This window comes from Cygnus atratus, chromosome 2 (assembly GCF_013377495.2).
Source record: "Cygnus atratus isolate AKBS03 ecotype Queensland, Australia chromosome 2, CAtr_DNAZoo_HiC_assembly, whole genome shotgun sequence".
Lineage (NCBI taxonomy): Eukaryota > Metazoa > Chordata > Aves > Anseriformes > Anatidae > Cygnus > Cygnus atratus.
The window spans coordinates 24,171,716-24,194,378 of NC_066363.1; the positions used below are offsets into that span (position 1 = coordinate 24,171,716).

A 22,663-nucleotide genomic window follows, 5' to 3' on the forward strand; every position below is an offset into this window, starting at 1 on the left:
GCAATAGCTGAAATGCACCGTATGTCTTGTCAGCTTTATGGTAATGAATTATATTACACTGATTGAAACCAATGACTGAGAAAGACAGAGTTTCTCTATTTATACCTTTGCCAAGATGAAAAAATCTTTACACTTTATATTTGAATGTTTCTTTCATTCTAATTGTAAATTACTCAAATGTTACAACTTCTATACATTTGGATGGAGATTATTCCTCAGCCTAACAGACCTCATTGTTATAATGTTTATCCTGATATTCAATTTATTTTTGCTTCTACCTTAATTCCCCCTCTTTTGTGATGTTGATAAGCTTTATGTATTGTGTTACATCCTCCTGGCCCAGTTAAAAATAATAATAAGCCTCCTAACTGGACAACAAAAGCCTTTGTCCTCTCTAATATGAAGCTTTTTTTTTTCTGTATACTACTAACTCTAGGTTGTTTCTTTAGTATAATCACATTGTTATCATCCTATACCTATATCTGTGACAACTGTGAAAATATAGCCCTAAATTATATGGCTATTCTTTGTTGTGCAACAACTAATTCAATTTCTGGCATTGGACTAGAGTTTTTTGGCATTATATCTGGCCTATTATCTCTGAACCTATCCATATTTTCAGTTATTTTTCCCTGGAAGTAATTGTTTATTATCCTCTATCTTGTGTGTAGATTTTCTGCCCATGTATCTCACTTCTATTAGCCTCTTTGTACTAATTTTTTTTTTGTCTTTGTTGGTGTCTTCAGCATTTAGTTTTGTCTAAGAACTGATTCAGTATGCAGCATATCCTTTAGTCCAGTTCATTAATAAAGATGTTAAATAAAACTGTGACTAACACTAATCCCTCTGGCACACAGCTGGACACTTCCCTTCCAGCTCAGTACATTGCCACTTATCATTACCCTTTCCTTATGGTCTGTCAGCCAGTTTTCTGTCTATGAGATAGTATATCACATCCCAGCTCTTCTGAGTTTGTCTACAGAGCAAGATTTTTAGAGAAACTGCATCAAACACTGTGTCCTGTCACTTCGTTCCACCAAAGATAAAGCCAGTTTTTAAAAATAATCTGTTCATCTGATATCTTGTTCATTAGTAATCTGTTCTTTTGATCACCATTTTGTCTAAGAGTTTACAAAGCCATTTCTCCCTAAAACTATTTTTGCTTCTATAGTGTCTGTATTTTGTTTTTATTGTCTATCTTTTGCTACTATGTTGCATGTCAATGTCCAGCAAAATATTTGTCAAGATTCTCTTCCTTATTTGAAAAACAAGAAAGGAAGGATTTTTTTTCTCTAATAAAATACTTCAGAATGCAGTGCAAATTTAGTTAATGTCACTTATAACTTATCTACAGTAATGTCTGTATACAGAAATACGGAAAGAGAGCAAGCTGTTCTTTTGTGGATTTCATAGAAAGAAACAAAAGGTCCCTTACATTTGTTAGCTATCCTTACTAATTCTGTAAGAATTCCTAAAGATATTGAGACGTATATCAGATAGACATGTTTATTTGGTGTTTCCAGGTATGATTTTTTTTCAAAGTATGTTCTCTATTAACGTTTTTGAGTACTTACTGATCAACTCTTTTCAGATGTTTCCAGTTGTGTTTTTTTTCTTTCTTTTTTTTTTTCCTTATGCATTTCTGCATGCCAACATTTTATTAATTTCTCAGAATTATGTTTTTGGTAGTCTGTTACTCATGTGTTGCCATAGTGTCTGTGTTCATTTCTTGGTTTGAAGTCTAATATGTTCTGATCGGAGGCACCAAGCATCTTTATATCCTCATATTTCCAAGTCTGGTCTGTTGCTACAATTCTGTACCGTTGGCCTCTCTGCTAAAATCTTTGTTCTCCAGACAATGACATTGCTGACAAAATCTGGTCTGAGATGTGTTTTGAAAATATTGGCCTGAAGAACTGAAGACATACTTTGAAGTCAATAATGTAAATGAAGTAGACCTTACTGCTGGATATGTCATTATTTGTGTGTGTCCGCTATAGACAAGATTTTTCCAAAATGAATGCCAAAATGATAGGCATCTTAAGAATTGGGCTGGCATTCAAAAATGCTTAGCACTAAAGCAACTGTCATCGGTGTAAGTGGATTGACATTTTCAACTGCTTATTGTCATGTGTTACAGATAATTTTTCTTCAACTCAACAGTTTCTGTGATTCTTACCTTAGGGTCTCAGAAATTGATACCATTTTGAGATATGGTGCAGAGAGGCAATTAAGTGCTATAATATCAATAATGGCACTGAATTTTGCCACCTCTGCAAATACTTCAAGGCAATCTCAAAACCCGTGCTATTTGGCTCAATTGCTAGCCAAGACTTATGACAATAGTTAAGGTTTCTGCAGTAGTAAAAACATCACAAAGTATCTTCCCTTAAAATACTTATTTTAGTGACTTTTATGATGATTTGATGTGAGTTTTTCGGTGTACTTTTGACCACCACCTTTTGTGCAGTAGAAAGGTAATCACAGCTATTCAGATATTACCATTCATCAGTATCTCCTGTGATGTTCTCCCAAAATTCTTTGCAATTTGACCAGAAAATCTTAAAACACCTCTTCCTCATTGCTTCCTTTCCTGTGTTTCTGGTTGTGGCACTTCTTTCCTGCCATGTAGGACTGAGAAAAAAAGAATTGTTGCTTTTTCATGCAGTGGTTTTGAATTGGAGGTGCAAAAACACACGGTATTGTAGGAGACTAGTGAAAAACATTGATTTGCTTCTAAACTTGGAGTTATTTGCTAGCCAAACAGTTTTCGTAATTAAATTTATTGATGTCTTTCGGGAGCTTATTTTAGAAAGTTTGAAGCTATTGTTTGAGAATTTGTGAGAGATGTTGGCTGCAGGCAGATCAGCATGTATATAGGTTCAGTGTCTGCTTGACCTGATTGTCAAAATGGGAAGATAGGAGATAATAATCCTTGCTGCTGTATTAAAATGGAGAGGTTAGATTATGTATCTTCAGCAATACGCTGTGAATAAAGAGATTCAGCATAGGGCTGGTGCACCTGTCATTGCTGGAGGGCAAAGAGGCAAGTGGTTCCAAAGGGAACTGACCTTTTTCTTTTAGGCATTGAGTCAATCCTATATCCTAAGGCACATGATCTGCGTTAAAACTATTATAACTCTCCTGGTATTAGGCTGAACAACAGACTGTGGTGAGAATCTATGAAAAGAAAACAAAATGAGGGTGATGGTGGTTCGTGTATTCTTTTAAATTAAACCTTTATAGGAAATGCTTTCTGTAATTCCGAAAGGTTTCACTAAAACTGTTAAGTTGTTCTCTGATTAGGATAAACTTATATAAGGTTTAAAATAATGTTTTGAAATTTTGTTTGTCTGAATTAGTGGGTTGCTGGATACCAAAATGTAAATTATGGTGTTTATCAGTAAATATGAATTCACAAAAAATAAAAATAAAAAATGACTGCATCCTTTTAAATAATACAATGTATAATACAGTGTATATCCAGTCTGCTACTTCAGCTGAATTTATATCCATAAGATCTACAAATAGATTTACAAATAGACAACTTTCTGTTAAATTATTCACATCTCATAATAATTGATCTTACAGAGTTGAACTTATGCTGAAGCATATTTGATCATAAATTCAATGAAAGCAGCCACCATCTTTGTGATGTTTGTCCAGCTAGATCCTTCAGTGAATAAAATAATAAAGATGCCAGCTGTGTGTGTTTTATGATCACTGTCGCAGTAGGAGGGTGAAAATACAAATGAATAAAAGCTCTAATTTTCCATGCTGAATTTGTAATCTCAGAATCTTACTGCAAAGAATTTAAATGGAAAAAAGAAATTTTTTTACATCTGTCATGTTTCCATAAATGTATTGTTTGCTTTTATTTAGGAATGGAGAATATTTTTTAATATTGCTATTGTTTTTACGTAAACATAAAAAAAAAAAAAGAAAAGAAATCTTGTAAAAATAGATGAAATTTATGTTTTTCTCTCAGGTGCCATTACAAGTTAGGAATGGACCATTCTTTTTGAATCAGTTTCTTTGGTTAGATTCTATAGCAATCTTAAAGCTATGTTTTCTACTTAGTACTAACTATATACAGTTAGTGTGGCTCAAACTAATTTTACCACCCTGATATAAAAAATCATGCCCCAGAATATTATTGGCCTTCCTTCAGCATTATGACTTTTGTGGACTAGGGTGTTCTATCCCTTTTATTTCTTTCATATTTGATCCTTAAAGTGCCCTTGAGTCAAGCTTTATTCTGCAAGCATGAGGGCATGAATCTTTCCTGAGATGTTGACACATAGTGTTTGGTGAATATCATTTTTCTGTCAGATACAGCCTATGTCTATACTGCTAACTAAAGCAGAGCCAGGGACTATCTTCTGGCCCTGAGGCCATGTGGCAGACCTTAGCTACATCTGTACTAGGTAACGCTTGGGCATGCATCTCCTGAGGGTTTTATGTGGTTCCCATGCAGCTGGTGGTGCAGTTATTATTTTGGGGCTGTTTGGTATTAGGTTTTGAATTCAAAAATTCCAGAATAGCCCAAGACCCATGCTTCAGACCACAGGAACTGTATTTTCTAGCATAAGCTTGAAGAAAATGTATTGCGTGCCCTGCTTGTAGGAGGCTGGCATGTGCAACCTTTTGGAAATGGTTCCTGGCATGGGTTGCCAGGAACAATGCCCAGGAATGGTTTTGGAGCATGCTAGTTGGCATGGGTCAAAATTATCCAATGAGCAGTGGGGACACTCAGCAATTGAGTGAATGGTCAGGCTCTCTCCCTAGCCCTGCTTAAGTCATCGGCACAGGCTTTAACGGTGAGATTCTTAATATTTCCTGCCCCTTGCACACTTGAGCTTGTTCCCAGTGAAGTTTTCCCACATTCCTCTCTCTATAACACTAGCATCGTTACTCACCTTGACCTGAAGCCATAAGGGTGTTTTTATCTTTCCTTTCTTTATCCTCTGCATCCAGACTGCTTTATACATTCTTGCCAAGATACTTTTTTTCCTTCCCCAACCAGCTCTGTCACTCAGATCTTGACATCCTATTTTTTCTTGATTATCATAATACGCTTCCTATATCCTCTCCTGACTAACACCCTTCTTCAAATCATATAAGAAACAGCCCATACACCCAGTTGTTTGTGTGTGTGTTGTTTAGCTCCCCTTCCAACACTGGCTGTTTCATTCAGTCACTTCTGAGCAGCTTCTACCCTTTTCAAAATCCTCCATAATTAGGCCTCTTCCCTTCTCCCTTCACCAAGCTCCCACTCTTCTCTCATTCATATTTAGTCCTTCTTCTGTCCCCTGGATCCTTCTGATAGACTCGCAACTGCTGTCATCTTTTCTGTGAATCACATTGTTGTGTGCCCAGGTAATGCATTTTTACCACTTGTTTGTAGTCCTTTTCTCCAGGGTTCTTGTTCTCAGTGTGGAAGCTGCTAAGACTTGCCCTTGTCTACCTTGAATGCCTAAGATCTGCCTCCTTTCCAGCAAAGCATCCATTTAGGCACCTAAATGGGACCCAGATATTTACCTGCTTGTCCTGATTTGGTGGCAGTACACATGACCAGCTGTGTAGCAGAGCTCCATGGATTCCACATTTTCACATGTGCAAAACTCTTTTGGAAATCCACCTGCTTATTTTGGGTCATTAGAACTGGCTTGAGCTCTTCTGGCAGTCAATTTTAGTGATAGCTGGCTCTTTGGGAAACCTGACCTTTAATGGTCACTACTATAGATAACGGTTTTGATTTTAGTTCTTAAATCACCTATGCTGATTTATGTCTTAATAGCAGTAACTCCCTGCTTAGCTGTATCTCTTTCATGCTACTTTGACAGGTTAGGATTTGCAAAAATAGTTCAGTATTGAGTCCTTCCCTACTGCAAGCCAATTTCTGAGTGTCAGATAGCATTGCATCCTCATACATATGTGAGTGCAAGCACTTAAAATCCACATTTCAGTAATTGATAGCTAATATATACGGAATTTGTGGGTTGGTCAGTCATTTCCAACCTGTTTATAATTAAAAAGGCATAAGCTGTTGAGTTAAAAAACATTTCAGTAGAGGTATATGTGGATATGTACTGTTTCACTTAAAAAATTTAAAAGTTCAAAATTATGTTCGATTTTCTCCAAATTGCATACCAAAGAGCGATCGCTGTTTTCTTCTATAATGGTCTTTTGTGCCTGAGAAACACTTCTTTAATAATTATCCTCAGTCTTTCCCTGTCCAAGTTTAAAGTTAAATTCAGACTTGTTTTAATGTGTTGGCACATGCATATTTGTCTCTTAACAAGTATTACTGCTGTCCGTATCAATATCAGGCACTGGAATTTCAATCCACCAACTTCTTCCTACTGGAGGATTACCAACGTTCTTTTTAGAAAGTATTTCCATTAGTGTAAGGAGAAACAGTGGTTCTCCTGTGCTAAATCAGGAGAGTAAATTTGAAGAAGGAATGGCACCTTCTGCTCGATGGTGCTGGTGTGAATGTGGCTTCCCCATTCTGTGATCTCTTCTAGTGTCACCAGAAGCAGGTAGCTGAGGGTCAGGGAGGTGCAGCTAGTTCTTTATAATATCTATCTAAATATATATGTGTAATAATATGTAATAAAGTATTTTTGACTGCATAGCTTTGAATATATTGTCCATATGCTCTTATAATAATCTTGGTTTACTCCTCTCAATGTTTACTAGGTCTGCGTCATTTCCCTGTCATGTCTTAGCTTAGGATTGTAGTTCCAAAAAGACCAGGTTGCCTCCTTGCACATAATTGCTTAGTCTCATTGGGTTCAACCAGGCAACTCATATACATAAAGTTAAATACATGCATATGCCTGGGGTCTGTCTTCATGAGCTTTCTAGGCTTGGGGCATTCTCTCTGCCTCCAAATCTCTATCCACCTTTAATGAGCTGTATAAATAAATACAAAGTACTCTTGATCATTCCATATCCATAAAAATATATTTTATTAGCTGAGAGGTATACAATAATAGAAGAGATCAGACCAATCTGATGTTTGAAGGAGCTGTGGGAGGACAGGACAAGTAGCTGCTTCCAAGTGGTTGACAGACCTGAGGCCCCAGCAAGACAGATTTGTAGGTTAACTGTGATAAATGATCTCCGGCTTCACTGACTAAAGCGAGGTCACTCTTCTCGGGGCACTGCCGGCATGCTGCAACCTTGCAGCAAATTCTTGGGGAAGTACTGAGCAAACAGACCAGTTCTTATTTACATTAGAATGAAATTAAGACTCCTCAAAACCAAGATGATAAAATATTGGACAAGAGGGCAGAGATTTATCAGGCAGTGCTAATGTTTATTTACTAGAACTTAATTCTTTTTTTTTTTTTTTTACTTTACAAAAGGTAATAGGTCCAAAAGACAGCTGGGTTGTCCTTCTGTAGCCATTTAATGAGGGAAAATAGGAAAAAAAAATGTTTACTGCTCTAACAAATTTGAAATCCAGACTTTGGTTGATTTTCCTCTGGTGTATTTTTATTAGGATTTTTTTTGGAGAGAAACAATCCAGGTTGTTGAGGATGGGAGGAAGAAGAGCACAGAACTTTGACTGGGTCATGTGCCAAAGGTTTATTTCAGCTATTTGTATGTTTTTTGGGGGTTTTATTCCCTCCCTTTTTTTGGCTCATGTCCAGCCAGTGAGGAAATAAATATGTGAAGAAAGAATGCTATGGAATGTTAACCTCACTGCCGTATTTTCTTCCTTTTATCATGCCCCAAGATTCAGTGAAGTTGATATAAATTCACCATGCCTTCTTTTAAAAAGCATAACAGAAAGGCATTCTTCCTTTAAGAGTCAGACTCTAAAAGGTGATTTTCTTTCACTCAGTTTGGTTTAAGCCTGTAAAAAGCATTAAGTGAAAAATCTGATATATTTGTTAGGGCATTTATTGCATTACTAACTTATATTTTCAGTTCTCAGTGAAAGGTTTATAGAGAACATAAACCTTGAAGAGTTTTTGTTCAGGATTAAAGATATATTTTCCCCATTTTCTGGTGAAATAATAGCTCATAAAACGATTGAGGTGTTAGTAATTATTTTTAGCTCTATTTATTTTCCAAGGATATTCTGTTCAGCTTGCTGAGGTGCATGAAGAAAGCCATTAAAAAGCACCCTCCTAATCAGAAGATTCATGCCCTTTAAAGAATTTCAAAATAATCAAAAGCTCCTGATTAGATGTCACCACCATGTTGTTGTTTTTCATTAATTACATTTACAGCAAGCAAAGACCTTGCAGTAAACTGTAAATCCAGCATACTCAGTAGTAGTCTGTCATTGTGTAATATACCATGTCTTCCATAATGAATATCCATAGTACAAGGCTTACTGCGATGCTGAAACTATTTAGATAGATACCTGATTGTTGGTGGCATGTAAAATCAAAAAAAAAAAAAAAAAAGTAATTGCTAAATTCTTTCTAGGGTAAAATGGTAAGGGATGTTCTAATTACAATTTCTTAGGAAATTCTTTCCCTGGGAAATATATGTATCTGAGATAAATCTGCTGAAAACTGGGTGAAATAAGGAATGGAAATGAAATACTTAAGGTAGAAAATATTTAGCGTTCAAATAATTTGTTGTGGTTTTAAGCAGCAGCAGTACCCAGCAGTCACGTTATTTGGAATATCAGAACCTGAGAATTCCCTGAAATTAAGGAAATGGTATGATCGTATCACGGAAAGCCACACTCTCAAGTGTGGCTTGAAGTGTGCTATCATTTGACATTTATTGTATATTTGCTGCTTATATACACTTATTTTTCTTCTCCTTCCTGTCTTTAATATCTGCCATGCAGACTCTGTAGTTCTCACTCACTTCATCTGGTGCTCCAGCATATGTTATACTAGCAAAAAAGATACCTAGTATCGAACGTTTAAACCTTATACTTTATCAAAATGGCATAAAATAGTGGAGGAAAACTGCAATATTTTCATGATAGTATCTTTATGCATTAAGCTCTCAATAGTTGGTATTGGGTTTCTTTGGAAAGTTTCATGGTCCAACATATTTGTTTGGAGGCATCAGATAGAGCAAGAACTAGGCTGGATGTATGTCAGGCTACAGGAGGACAAAAAGCAGGGTACTGTTAAGTCTGTTGTATATTGCCTGATTCTCTTTAGGCTTAATATTTAAAGTTCAAATTAATCAAATTCAGTTTTTAAAGGTGTTGTGTTCTGTACGGGTGTCATGTTCTGCTTCCTATATGAAAAAAAACTTTCAAACAGGATATCACAAGCAATGTCATGTTGTAGAAATACAGTAATACATCTGACACAAACACTAAAAAGTCAAATATAGTGCAGGAAGAGTCAGGGAGAAATAGATTCATATGGAAATTTTGTCCTGAGTTATATTTGGTGATATCCACAGAAACAGATCTGAATGATTTTATGATCTAGTCATGACTGAGCTTAATAGCCATTATCAAATGTGAATTGCTGTGAGGGTCTGGATCGCATCATTGACTAGTTTAGGTGTGACAAAACTGCGTCTCTGCAGCCTCACATGATTCACAAACAGTTTCAGTAAACCTGTTTTACTACAGAAATGCCACATGAGCGGTGGCAAAGTTGCTTGGGCATCGGGACTAAGTAGTAATCATCTCTAGCTGTGGAAGAAGCAAGCCAACCCTCGGTGCTAAAGCAGCAGGATCCAGTCATCTGTCCCCAGCTACACGCCCAGCCTGCCACTGGAGGAAGGCACTGCAGACCGCTATCGCTTCCTGCCATTGGAGCTATTGGAGTTGTTTCTTCCCTATTTGTTTCTATGGGACACGTAAATGTTGTAGTTATGTGACTTGGACTTGGGAAAACTGATCAACTTTGCTATTTGGAGACATACAGGAGTAGCCTGTCCTGATTCTTTTGGACTGGAGCATTACAAGGTTTGATAGTTACATGTATTGGTGCTTGAGAGAAAACTAACAGTTCTCAAAACAGAGAGATTTGACATTGTAGTGCTTCATTCTGAGCAGTTCAGGAGCTGCAACTATAATAATGGTTTACGTACAGGGTCAGTAGATTCCATTTAAAATTTACCAAGTATACAAGAATGATGTAGCTAGAGGTAAATGTACAGTAATTAAAGTAAACTAAAAGAACAATAATAAAAAGTTGCCTGTAATGTTAGAGCCTTCATTCATTACATTCACTCTTTTCAAGAAATGCTGTTCATCTTGGCAGCTTTCCAGCTAATGGCATCTGGGTAACTGTCGAGTGAGAATTAGCTCAGGTGTGTCAGGGTTATTACCTTGCTGGACTGCACTGAAAGAACTTACCTCCACAGCTTCCCAAAGAGGGCTCTCACCTCTTTTAATCTATGTCAACAGCAATACTGAAGAATCAAAGACCGATACTTCTAGCTCTATGCAAATATCCTGAGGAGAACACTCAGCATTGGTTGTCATGGTTTTTATTTTAATAATAAACATTTTGACCACCTTTTCAATACTTCAGCAGATAAGACTGCTGATACTGTAATATGCATATAATTAAAAAGGATTAAACTAATTTCTGAATTGCCAAAGAAAGATTGTTTCATATGCCTGTATGGAAACTGTGAAGGCCTGAAGACTCTGGAGTGCAGTGGTGCTCAAGGATACAGACCAAGGATGCTGGTAGCAGTGTAGCCACATTAGTGCAGGATTTGTCCCAGCTTTGCTGATCTAAGAAGCCTGAACAGGATGCTGCACTCATGGCTACCTTGCTTCTTGTGAGGTACTGAGTTGGAAGTGTGCAATTGAACTGGCGGCCTACAGGGCCTGGAGAGCTTGCCTTGCCACGCTGCACACACAGAGAGCTCAGTGGTTCTGAACCTAAACCACTGCCAGCACCTCAGTTTGTCGAGAGCAAGAGGGACATTGGATGTCTGGGGACACACCACTTCTAAAGAAAGCACACGACCCAGCACAAAATGGCAGCCTCAAGCTGATACAGGGATGATCCCCAAACTGAAATATGGGCCCTGTGACTGTGCCTGTAGGCTGAAAGGTTAGTGTGTAGTTTGGCTTGAAGTATCCCTACCCTGTTCTGTAGAGCAAATTTTGTATCCTGTGATTGATCAACCAGGCTGAGTAATAAAATATGGCTTCAATGAGCCTTCAAAAGCTTTTGCCTCTCTTTGTTCATCACTTTCAGTCCTCAGTGCCTTCTGTGTAAACCACAGAGAAAAACGATACCTTCTTTACTTCATTAGGTTCCCATCCTGAGGTACAGGCTTTGTGCCTTCATTTGTACCAAAAGCTAAAAGCGTTGCATCCAAACTGGTGCTTGCTTATTGCAGGGTTCATGACGGCTGAATTACCCGTGTGGCACCTCTGTGGAGGCACACCGGGCGTGCTGGGGATGCAGCTCCCGAGTGCGTTTCTGTGTGCTAGGGCTGCCATGCCGCTTCTCTGAGGACGGCAGGTGTTCTCGGCAGGGCTGTAGCAACAGAAAATGCTGCTGATATTACAGAAAAAGGAAATGTTACTTGAGGTGGGCCTTGCTCGGGCCTTTTTGCTGTATAGCTGCTCTGAGCAGGGTCGCACACGTATCCAGAGATGCGAAACAGTCAAGGCACAGAGGGGCATCAGCTGGACGCGAGATAAAGGTATTTGCAAAGAAAACATTGACTGTTTTCTGTGCCATATGATGTTGGCACAGCTTTGTGTCAGCAGAGGCTTAGAGCCTGAGAGAAGATGGAAAGACTGCCAGCCTCAAGCAGGCTTTAGTGAAAATCCTAAAACTGGGATATGGCCCTTGCAGCCGTGCCATTGTAGGTAAAATACCTGTAAACTTTAAACTCTGCTAAATGGTGCGATTGTTCTAGTTAACTGTTGTTTTGTCTTTCAGCACTTCAGGTGACAAGGGATTACTTAGAATAAAGAAGCAGAGCTGGGGTTTCCACAGGGAGTTAGGTGCCTCCCTCCTCCAGGCCATGCTGTAAACTCCAGTCAAGAAATGAATTAATGATATGCTGTGAGAATTGTATCTTGAAATGGAAAATATGCACAGTAAATGTTTTTTGCTTTGGGAAGTATTTACCTCATGCTGTTAGGAGTACATAGACAGCATATTATTTCTATTTGTTTTAATGCCCATTTGTCTTAATTATTAATGTGAAGTTGAGCTGCATTCTTTGTTGCATTTAAAAGCAAATCACCCCAAGTTCAGAAGTTCACCGCACATGCCCCAAACTTTTTTTTTTCTCAGGAGCTTAAACCAAACTTCAGTGATCTTAGCCATGTTCTGCTTGACCAAATACTGACCTTCGTTTGCAGTAGAAAGACATCCAAGCCTGTTTTCTGAAATTAAATCAAATTCTCGTAATCCAATGAGATTTACAACTGCTCAAGTGTAGTCAGATTCATATATGTTTAAAGTGAGTCAGGTTCATATAATGCTTGTTTTTGTTCATCTAAGGCAGTATATTGCATGTGAGATTAAGCCGAAAATTAGTGTGTTTTTGCAAATGTCATCAGAGTAGGTCTGTAAAAATATTCCCAATATTTCTCAAAACAGCATCTAGATGTTATCTAATGCTCATTGCCAAAGGTTTCTCTGTATTCTGCTGTACACTACATTTTCTGAAAGCATGCATGTATGCTGTCATGGCTAGTAACTATTCCTCAGTGATTAGTGTGACAGTAAGTGAAGCGTGAGTATTGAGACTTGCCATATCACGCATGCCAAGTTACTATATGGCCCAACTGCTGTGAGACAAAACATGCTATTATGTTTTAGACACAAAGCCATATTGTATGAAATTCCATCCTGTCACATACTGAGGGAGGTGTATTTAAAAATCAAATCTTTTTTTTCTTTAGTTCTTTTTGTTAACTTTTTCTGCCTTAGATACTTAACTACTGAACCCCATCAGAACATTCAGCCTTTGTCCCTGTTGAGGAATCATGTTACCAACTTACATCAGTCAAACAGTTAATATTTGAAGGAGGAGACTTTAAAGAGACTATTGGCAAAAACGAACAAACAAACAATAACAACAACAAAACACCAAAACCAAGCGTTCTGACATTCCAAACCACTAAGGTGATGCATTAAATGGGTTTCTCCAAACAATTCTGATATAGTAGAGGTGATTTAAATACATGATCATACAGTGCATTTTTCATAAGTGAAAGAATAGCTTGTCTGTAAACAAAGCAGCAAAATTAGTCACGCATTCCACTAAGGCATCAGTTTTAAGACTGACAGCCTTAGGATTCAGCATGCATATGACTTTTTCAGTGTCCAGAAATGACCTTAGCAGAAGACATGTTATTTGGAGAATTTTGTCATTGCTGTTCAAATCTCCATAAACAAAGCTAAGATGTTTTTGTAGAACTTTGCATAGTTAGAAGTAATTATTTTATCCATGAGTTAGTTGGTTGATCTTCTTTGGCCTGTGTTACACAAGAGGTGAGACTTGATCCTTCTGGTCCCTTCTGACTTTAAAATCTATAAATGCTTGGAAACTTGATGCTAATAATGTAGCAACTGGAATCTTCAAAGCACTGTATAAACAACTAACCCCCCACAGCCCTACTTGGACTATTATCAGGGCAAGGAAATGTAATAATTAGAGCAGAAAGAACTATTTTTGCAGAATGTGTGATGATTTTTTTTCTATTTATTAATTCTTAAATCTGGTTCTAATTTTGACTGATTTATTCACAATTCACAATATTAGTGGATGTGATTATGTTGCAGCCCTATATACTTTTGTTGTTTTTATATTGCATTTATGTATAATCTGGTGATTACTTGATACTTATCTGTGGCTTCTTGATTGACTTTGGTTAACTGATATCTTTTTGGTTTCTGAACTGAAAAGGTGACTTTGGTTTCCTAACCCATTCCTACTCAAAAGACTTTACATTTATTAGTAAATCTTATTTTCTTTTTAAACAAATGACAGCAATGTGGCAGATACTTTGATGACCATTCATACAGTCAAAATAATGGTATTACTTTATTCAAGAGCAGTAAGGAACTAGCATTTCATCATCCATAATTTCACCTGCAATTCAGAATTCATTAATTTTTGAATGTTCTTTTCTATACCTACGGATTCGTTAAGGATGGTACAATTCTTTTTCTTACACTGGAAGGTAATATTTGATGATTTACATAAGTGACCACATTTTTTTTAATACTGCCACAATTCTTTAATACTTGAATTAATACTTAATTCAATACAGAGCAATTATACTCTGGCTCCTAAAAAGGATGCAACTACCTTTATGGGGGAAAAAAAACTTGGTGAAATGATTTGCCAGGACCTCTTGACAAGTAATTGGTGCAGGTGGGATTAGGACACAAGACAGGCCTCACTGACTCAATATAATCACTGGTCCATGGGAATTTTGGATGTGTAGAAGAATTAGTGCCAATTTTCTGTGGGTATTCAGCCCTCTTTTTCCTTTTCTTTGTTGAGACTAGCCTTTTCTCTTGGTATGTTCTGTGTTCTATAATGGACTTTCCTGTGATTTGCAAAAAGTTGAGTGAAAGGATTTCTACAATCTGGTAGTTTAAGGAGTCTGGAATTAATTTTTTTCTAGATTTTAATTTATAGGCAATAACTGTCTCATTCAAGATGCCTTCATTTTCTCATGAACTGAAAATTGGAAAAGTAATATATATATATATATATATATATATGCCCATCAGAAACACTAGAGTTTTGCATCTGTTTGACTTAGAATACCATTTCCAAATCCTGAGACTTCTGTAAGATTATCATATCACAGAATCATAGAGTGGTTTGGGTTGGAAGGGACCTTAAAGATCACCCACTTCTACCCCCCCCACCATGGAGGGACACCTCCCGCCAGACCAGGTTGCTCAAAGCCCCGTCCAGCCTGGCCTTGAACACCTCCAGGTGTAGGGCATCCACAGCTTCTCTGGCTGATGAGAATTAATGGCTTAAAGTGGTCAACATTTCTGGGCAATTGGTCCCTGGGTAATTTTTGGATAAATATCCTGTCTGTTCTCAAGACCCAATCAGATAGGTGCAGTAGTCAAAAATTCCTGTACAGCATATAGTTGCTAGAAATGAAGAAGAGAGACAATTGCATATTTCTTTGAATCATTATAAACAGTAGCATGTCATACATATGCTAGCACATGATTTAGTCTACTAATCACTTATATGTACTAGTATATGTGCTAGTAGATTTGCACTAGTATGTTACGTGCAAAAATCTCAAGGGAAGTATGAGGACATGCTTTTGACTTGTGTTTTTTGTTTTTTTTTTTCACACTGTGTGTGGACAAGAAAGGCTGTGTCTATGACATTTGAGACTTAAAGCTCTCAGTAGAATAACAATTTATTTATTTTTCAATTTATCATTTTCAGTGTTGTCTATTCCTTGTTGCAGGGTTTTCACCTGTGTATCCTTATACCTTATGCAATTCAAGTTCATGAAAATATAAGCGTAGTGCTTTGTAATCCATGTTCCTTGAATGGTACTCTAGAAAGCCAGCTTCAGCTGAACAAGAATGAGAATTTGCATGAAACATCCTGTAGGTTTGCTGATTTTAGAGGATGCCAACACTTTCTTTTTCAAATACTGAAGTATTTTGGACTGCAGTCTACTATATCTGTATTGATAAGCTAGTACATTGGAAAATAGAAGACCTTTAATATATTTTAGCATTTTTACCTGACAAGAGATCTTTACTGAGCAAAGGCATGACTGAATTTCTACAGTTACCTACTAATAGTAGTAACATGATGTCTACAAGATTCAGCACCTGTTTTTGGACTGTGTATTACAAGAAGTTTGGTGGCTTTGGAAACTTAGGAGGTAGCTGTAGAATAGCAGAACAAAACCACATCCTAACGATCACCATTTTAGTTTGTTCCCTCCAAATCTATTATTTTTTATATTTTCATATAATACCCCCAAACATAGGGAGGTAAGTTTTCTCAGAATTCCCTAGGTAGCTTAGAAAAGATAATTCACTTACAATTTAATGTTTGTGTTGTATTTACACCTAATGAAGAGTCAGCCTCCTGCCATGTGAATATATGAAAAGTCAAAAATAAATCAAAAATACTTCACTAAAGACAAATGCCTTTATGAAACTTGATGCATATGTTATGCATTAATTATCATTGACTTTTAAAATCTGATACTTCACAAGATTGTGTAAATACTACTGTTATTTTAAACTTGGATTTCAAGGTTTTAGATAGTAATAAACGTTTGTCTCCAGTGCTGTAAATTCTCAGCCTGTCAGTATGCTCAAAGAAAATGTAAATGAAGGAATCAGAAGTTGCTTTCTAGATGCTGTTGCTCACAGTCCTTTAGCGTACTAGGTAGGGCATTTATGATACGGTGTATTAGGTGCTCTATATATGTAAAATGTGCATGAATTTTGTGTTGTCAATCCAGGAATAATCCATTGACTTTCTAACCTGAGGAACGTGTTTCCCAGTAGCACTCCCAAACAGACTTTGTCTTTATACTGGCTAGCAAGACTCATTTCAACTGTGCTGACTGCAGATGGTATTAGTAAACAGGGTACTGAGATTGTTTTTCAGAAAAAAACTTCTTGTTTGTGTTTCAGGCTGAGCTATGTGAATCATGCAGAAGATCTAGCCTCCAAACTACTCCAGTGTTTCCCAAAGAACAGATTGTCAGCACAGGCAGCCCTGAGCCATGAGTATTTCAGTGATCTGCCCCCACGGCTATGGGAGTTAACTGACAGTGAGTATAACCACCTCTGAATCAATTTTAAAAAAAGACACTAGTTCATACAGATGCATGTGTGTATACTTGCATGTATGCTAACACTCACATGCAAACTCCTTCATGGACCTGTACATCCACACACAAAATACGTGAGTGCAATTGTGTATCTGAAATTACATAGTTAGCTTAACACAGGAAAAAATGGATTTTTTTTTTTTTTGCTATCTCTGCTCTGCAGTCTGCAGCTAGCTATCTTTGTATTTGATTATGTGTGCAGCCAAGAGAATTATCTGAATTGTCATAAAGCAAAAGGAAAAATACAATTTACATATTTAGTGCTTTTCACTTTATAACATACAGTACTTCTTAACTAGCTGCAGCATACAGGATAAAAATCCAGCTATGTTTGATTCATAGAATCTCTATCTGTTATAACAGTAACCTTTAAGAAAGGGATTGGCATTCAGAAGTCTGAGAAACACAAAGCAGAAAATTGCTTAATTTTCTGAATTAAACAGTGTAAGAAGAGAATGGGAGATGATATTACTAAATGAGAATGCTTTCGGTATTTATATACATCTTTTAATTTATTTATTGAACAAAATTCTTTCCAGTTGACTTGGCAAATATTATCCTATTGATAAGTATTTTGTCAGTTATCTCTTTAATATTTGTAAATCATTTATTTCATACATGTCCATACCTTTTCCAGAGTGTTAAAAGTCAATACTATTTATTTTGTGGAAAAATATTACCATGCATGATATTTTTGATGAAGATTCTGGCATTAAAAATAGGTTTCACAGGGGAATACCAATCACTATTTTGATTTAGCGCAATATGAGGAAGAGAAGCATGCTTTCATTAGAACAGTGGTTGCTATTTTCTGCTTTCAAACATGCAGTCATTAGCAAAATATCTAAATCCAGTACGCCAAGGCAAAATTTTCAGATATGCAGCAACAGAATGTGTGTTTAATTACGGCTAATTTAAAGCTTTGCGTGTAAAAAATGAGTTCACATTCTGAATATTAATCCACAATAGATTTTGTTTACTTCAGTCTCATTAAGAAAACTTTCATTTCCCAAAAGTTTAGCTTTTCCATCCTCAACATCTGCAACGGTTACATTTTGAGCTAGTTCTATGAACTGGCACTCCAAGTACCCTACTGTACCTGACTCTGCTCTAAAGACTCTGCTCTGTCCCATTTGTAGAATGTGAACATTAAAACTGAACTGGCAACACCAATTTTTGTACCGCATAGGCTACATCACAGACATTGTCCTTGCTCTGCAAAAAGATTCCCAGTTTCCTTCTCTGCCACGAAACCCTCTGCCCACACCACTCAGTTTTCTGACTGCAGCACTTCACAAGCTGAAAATTCAAAAGGTGCAGTGTAAATTAAGGGTGCTGTTGAAAGTCCATCTTTGCTGAAATTGATGCAAAGAGATTCATTTCTTCAGGACTAATGAAACATCAAGAATGCCAGTTCATTTATCCTTTTTCCACTAAATGGAAAACAAAAATCACTCTTCACTGGTGACATCTCAATCCTTCTGACTGTGTGATTCAGTCTAGCCAGGATTTTGAATTCTGAATTCTGCAGTAGTACTTTTCTGTTAATATGGACTTATTACCCACTTGCCACTTAGTTTATCAGTCAGTGGTTAAATCCAGTTCTATCAGTGAAGTAAATGCCTACACATTATCACTCTGCAGCAGGCTGCCAACAGAGACAGTCTTGTCCTAGTCATTAACAGGCACAATGTATGCAGAACACCAGAGGGGAATTAAAACCACAAAAAATACCTCAGGGTGGTATTTTTAATATGAGAATTTAATTTGTAATTTCACAGATTAAGAATTTTGGCTGCATTAATCCTTTTATCAGCTCACAGCAGGTTATTTGCAGAAGCATAACCATAAGGCGATATTCATTGGCAGAAACACGTCTTTGCATAACGTTAAACATCAGGAGCAGTGAAACCTTTTGAAGGGGGGAGAATAAAGATGAAAAATCATTATATTTTAAAGCAAGGTTCTTCTAAATGCCTCCAGTAAAATTTTGAGTTAAAGAAAGACTATTTCTGTGGCTAGTAGATAATCATTATGAAGCATAAATCCAGATGCAAGAAAGGACAATCCCAGTATCAAATACTACAATCATTTCTATTTAGTATGACTTGGATATACTTGTAAACATATTTCCAAAACAAAGAAGTCATATACTTTGGAGAGCTGGGAAAATGTTTACTGTGTAGTGAAATTACCACTTTTTGCAATTCTAGTTCTCTGGGTTAATATTTTACATTGGGAAGGACTTGCTATTGATAATTCATTAAATGCAGATGTAAATACACTGAGACTTCATGCACGATGGAAATGTGCATGATAGTATTCATCGTGAAATCTGTTTTGTCCAATTTCATCCTAGTGCTGAACTGCAAATTTGGGGATTTAGTACCAAAAACAATGAAAGACTCACATGTGAAGCAGAAGAAAGAGAGAGAAAAAAAAAATCGATTGTATGATTTTCAATCAGAAAATTTTGTTTCTTTGTACAGAAGTACAGTGATTGTGCCTGAATCAGAAATGTAAAAAAAAAAAAAAAAAAAAAACACACAAAAAAAACTTTGACAATGACAGCCCTGTCTCTTTCTGTTTTGACTTTAGTACTATGTATTTATATTCTATGTAATATTTTACAGGATAACATTTTGGTCTTGTGTTTTATTTTTAAATATGTGTCCAAAATTTATTTGAAAGATTTGAAAGTTTATTCACAAAAAGGTTGTTTTTTGGTTTCTTTTGGTTTCAAGCCAAGGCATAATTTCAGTTGGCTTGGAAATTCAATTTCCAGGTAAGCTCTAACATCTAGCCACTGTCAGTTTTTAAAAATGTTGCATTAAAAAATCAAGACTTTTGCAATTCTGCTAAAAAAAATCTTGTCTGTGAATACAATACAGTTTATGAAGTAACACCATCCTCATTCATCTCAGACCTGAGCAGTAATCTATAGATTAAGACCTGTTACTAAATATGTGTACTTGTTATTTTCTATTGAAAATAATAATTTTAGTCTTTCCCCTTTTCTGCTTTCATACCTGAAAGCTCATATTGATTTATTTGGGTAGAATATTCATAATCTATGTTATCAAGGACAGCGGAATACCACATTCATGAAAACACAAACAAGCAGAAAAACAAAAAAAAAATAACCAGGTATTATGGCCCTGATTAATTCTTTAAACAGGCAGATTATTAACATTTTCTCATGCAGTCATTCACGGGCAGCGATCTGAAGATACTTTTGTGTGGACATTTGCTCTCAGAATATATTGAAAACCAGCCATTTTTCCCCATCAGTTTGAGGCATCCAAAGTAAAAATGAGTTTTCGTATCATCAGTGTGTGTCCTTAGCCATTTGTAGTTTGATCCCTATGATTAACGTCATGTCTACTACTAATTAGTTGCCTGGTGTTACGTGGAAAATCTTCAAGGTTCTTATAGCTCATGCAGGAAGGGTTTGCTTTTTGTGAAAGCCTTTTGAATTTTTGGAATATTTTAATCAAACCTAGTTGTTTTTAACACTTAATAAAATTAAGTCTAATAACTCATTTCTACTGACATTAAGATTTGGAAGACAGAATATGTGATGTTGAATTATTGCGAAACCCTGCTGTATATTTTCATGTTCATACTGAATTCTAAATGCTGTCAGAGAGGAAATTTTAAAATGGAAAATATGAATTACACAGCAGTGCAAGGACTAGCAAACACTCCCCCTGGAACCAGTTGTGGGTTGTTTTTTTTGTTGTTGTTATTTTGTTATGTTTATTATTTCATTTTGCTTTGTTGGTTGGTTTTGTTTTTGTTTTTTTAAAACAAGGCTTAAGCAACAGAGAATGTTTGCATCATACAGCTTCCATCATAGATACCATTCCTTTGCATTCAGAATTTTTATAGTGCTTATTTGCATAACTGAAGGTATATATAAAAACTGTATTGATTTATTTAGTGTTGTGTTTGCCACAGATATTAGCCAATTACTTTTAAATTGCTACTTTTGGGGGAAAAAAAATCAGAGTTTCCGATCTGATGTTCTTTTTTGCAGTGTCTTCTATTTTTACTGTACCGAATGTAAGATTACAACCAGAGACTGGAGAAAGTATGAGAGTCTTTGGAAAAAACAATAGCTACAGCAAAAGTGTATCAAACAGCAAACATTGAAGAATACCTATGTTCACAACAGATAATGCAGGTAAGACATGATTATTGGAAGGTATATCTTTAAAAATACTGTTTACTTTAGTTTTCCGAAGACACAATATAAAATTGAACTGCACATTTCTTAAATTACACATGATCAGGCAGATAATCTGTTTTTGCAGTATAGATTTGTCAATATGATGAGTGTAAATTCTTGGCCTTGTGGGCAGGATCAGTGTGACTGACAGGTTGAAAACATTGCTGAAGTCAGTGCCAGCAGATTAAACATTGTGTTGCCTTTAATTTGGACTGATTTTTTTTTTCCCCTGGTACGATAAGGAAAGATAAAATACCTCTTGCCAGTTCTCTAGTTAAAATCTGGGGCAAGGGCAAAAAAAAAAAAATTATTTAGTAGATCTGGTAGTCTTGATAGCAGAAGGATGTTCTTGATGGAGACAGAAGTGTTGACATGTTAATAAATTTGATCAATATCACTGGATCTGCTAGAACTCTTCTTGTTCTTGGATGGCTTTGATACCCCTTGGGGGTTTGATACCCCATCTTCAGCATAGTTCTTCAGCAGTGAAATAGCATGTAATTTAACTTCAGGTAGTGGAACAGAACAACAGAAGGGCAGGTGAGTAGTGGGGCTGCTTACTGACTTAAAGCAGGGAATGATTGTTATATCACAGTAATAACTCTCTTCTGCTGCTCTTGTACCTATTGAAAGGTATACTCTGGTATTTATGTGGTTTATATTTGCATGAAGTCTATCTTCAGCTATGTCTGCTTGGTATGGTATCAGATGTAACTTTCCCTAATGAATTATATTCACTTTTTTACTGCTGTATGTTTACATGCAATGCTTTTTAACCCTGTAATGTAACAGAGTTCATTTGCCTGGCAGACAACTGCTGAAAACTGAAATGAATAGATTTCAGTCTTGACAGACTGCCCCAATTTTTGCACATGCTCTTTCCCAGCAAACCATTTAAGATTTTCTAATGTCAGAAATGAGGCTGCCTCAGAGCAGTCTGTTTACATCTTTATTGACAAGCTAATCCCTACTTTTTCCTGGGGCTGTGTCCCTGCAGACATCTCTTCAACCTTGTCTGTTCTAACGTGACATATCATCCATCTAAAATAAATTTAGAATGTGCCCATCTGTGCTAAAGACCTTTTGTGTGGAAGCTTAAGTACAGAATCTCATTCCTAATGTACAGAATCTCCTTTCTCTTGCCTCCAAACAAATGAAATTTTTCATTTATACAAATACGTAATAGAAAGTTTTTATTTGAAAACCAGCATGTAAGGTAACACAAAAGAAAACAGATTGATCATTCTTACTGAATCTGCTTAAGCAGATACAGACGACTCTTAAAAATTTTATCTGTAAGCAGAAAGAGAGAGCCATGTGTACCTTTGATGTTCATTGCTGTACTGTTGTGGCTATTCAACCACAGCTTTAATACAGAAAAGCATCTTCTATTATATAAGATCTGGAGATGCTTAACAAATGTTAAGTTGTGGTTTGTGTACGTTATTGATTTCAGTTTTCCGTCATTGCTTGGGACTGTGTTGTGTTAGGTGTGTACAATACAATAAAGACCAGTTCCTGATTGTAGTATTTGATTTGTTCCTTAAGATGGGGGGAAACAGGTAATACTGGAAGAGTATCTGTACAAAATAAAAGTCCTGTTACTTATACTATTTAGAGAATTGGGGCTTGATCAGATGAAATTAGAA

At 36.4% G+C, this 22,663-nt stretch overlaps 1 protein-coding gene across 7 annotated transcripts in view; it reads left to right on the forward strand.

Moving 5' to 3' along the window:
- The window catches only part of CDK14 (cyclin dependent kinase 14), a 332,062-nt gene that overhangs the window by 244,938 nt on the left and 64,461 nt on the right, over positions 1 to 22,663 (forward strand). For all 7 annotated transcript variants that reach the window (XM_035545538.2, XM_035545537.2, XM_035545532.2 and 4 more), the window contains 2 exons: positions 16,584 to 16,723; positions 20,823 to 20,969. In XM_035545538.2, the coding sequence (XP_035401431.1) occupies positions 16,584 to 16,723; positions 20,823 to 20,938 (256 nt within the window). In that variant the 3' untranslated portion in view covers positions 20,939 to 20,969. The remainder of the gene's footprint in view (positions 1 to 16,583; positions 16,724 to 20,822; positions 20,970 to 22,663) is intronic.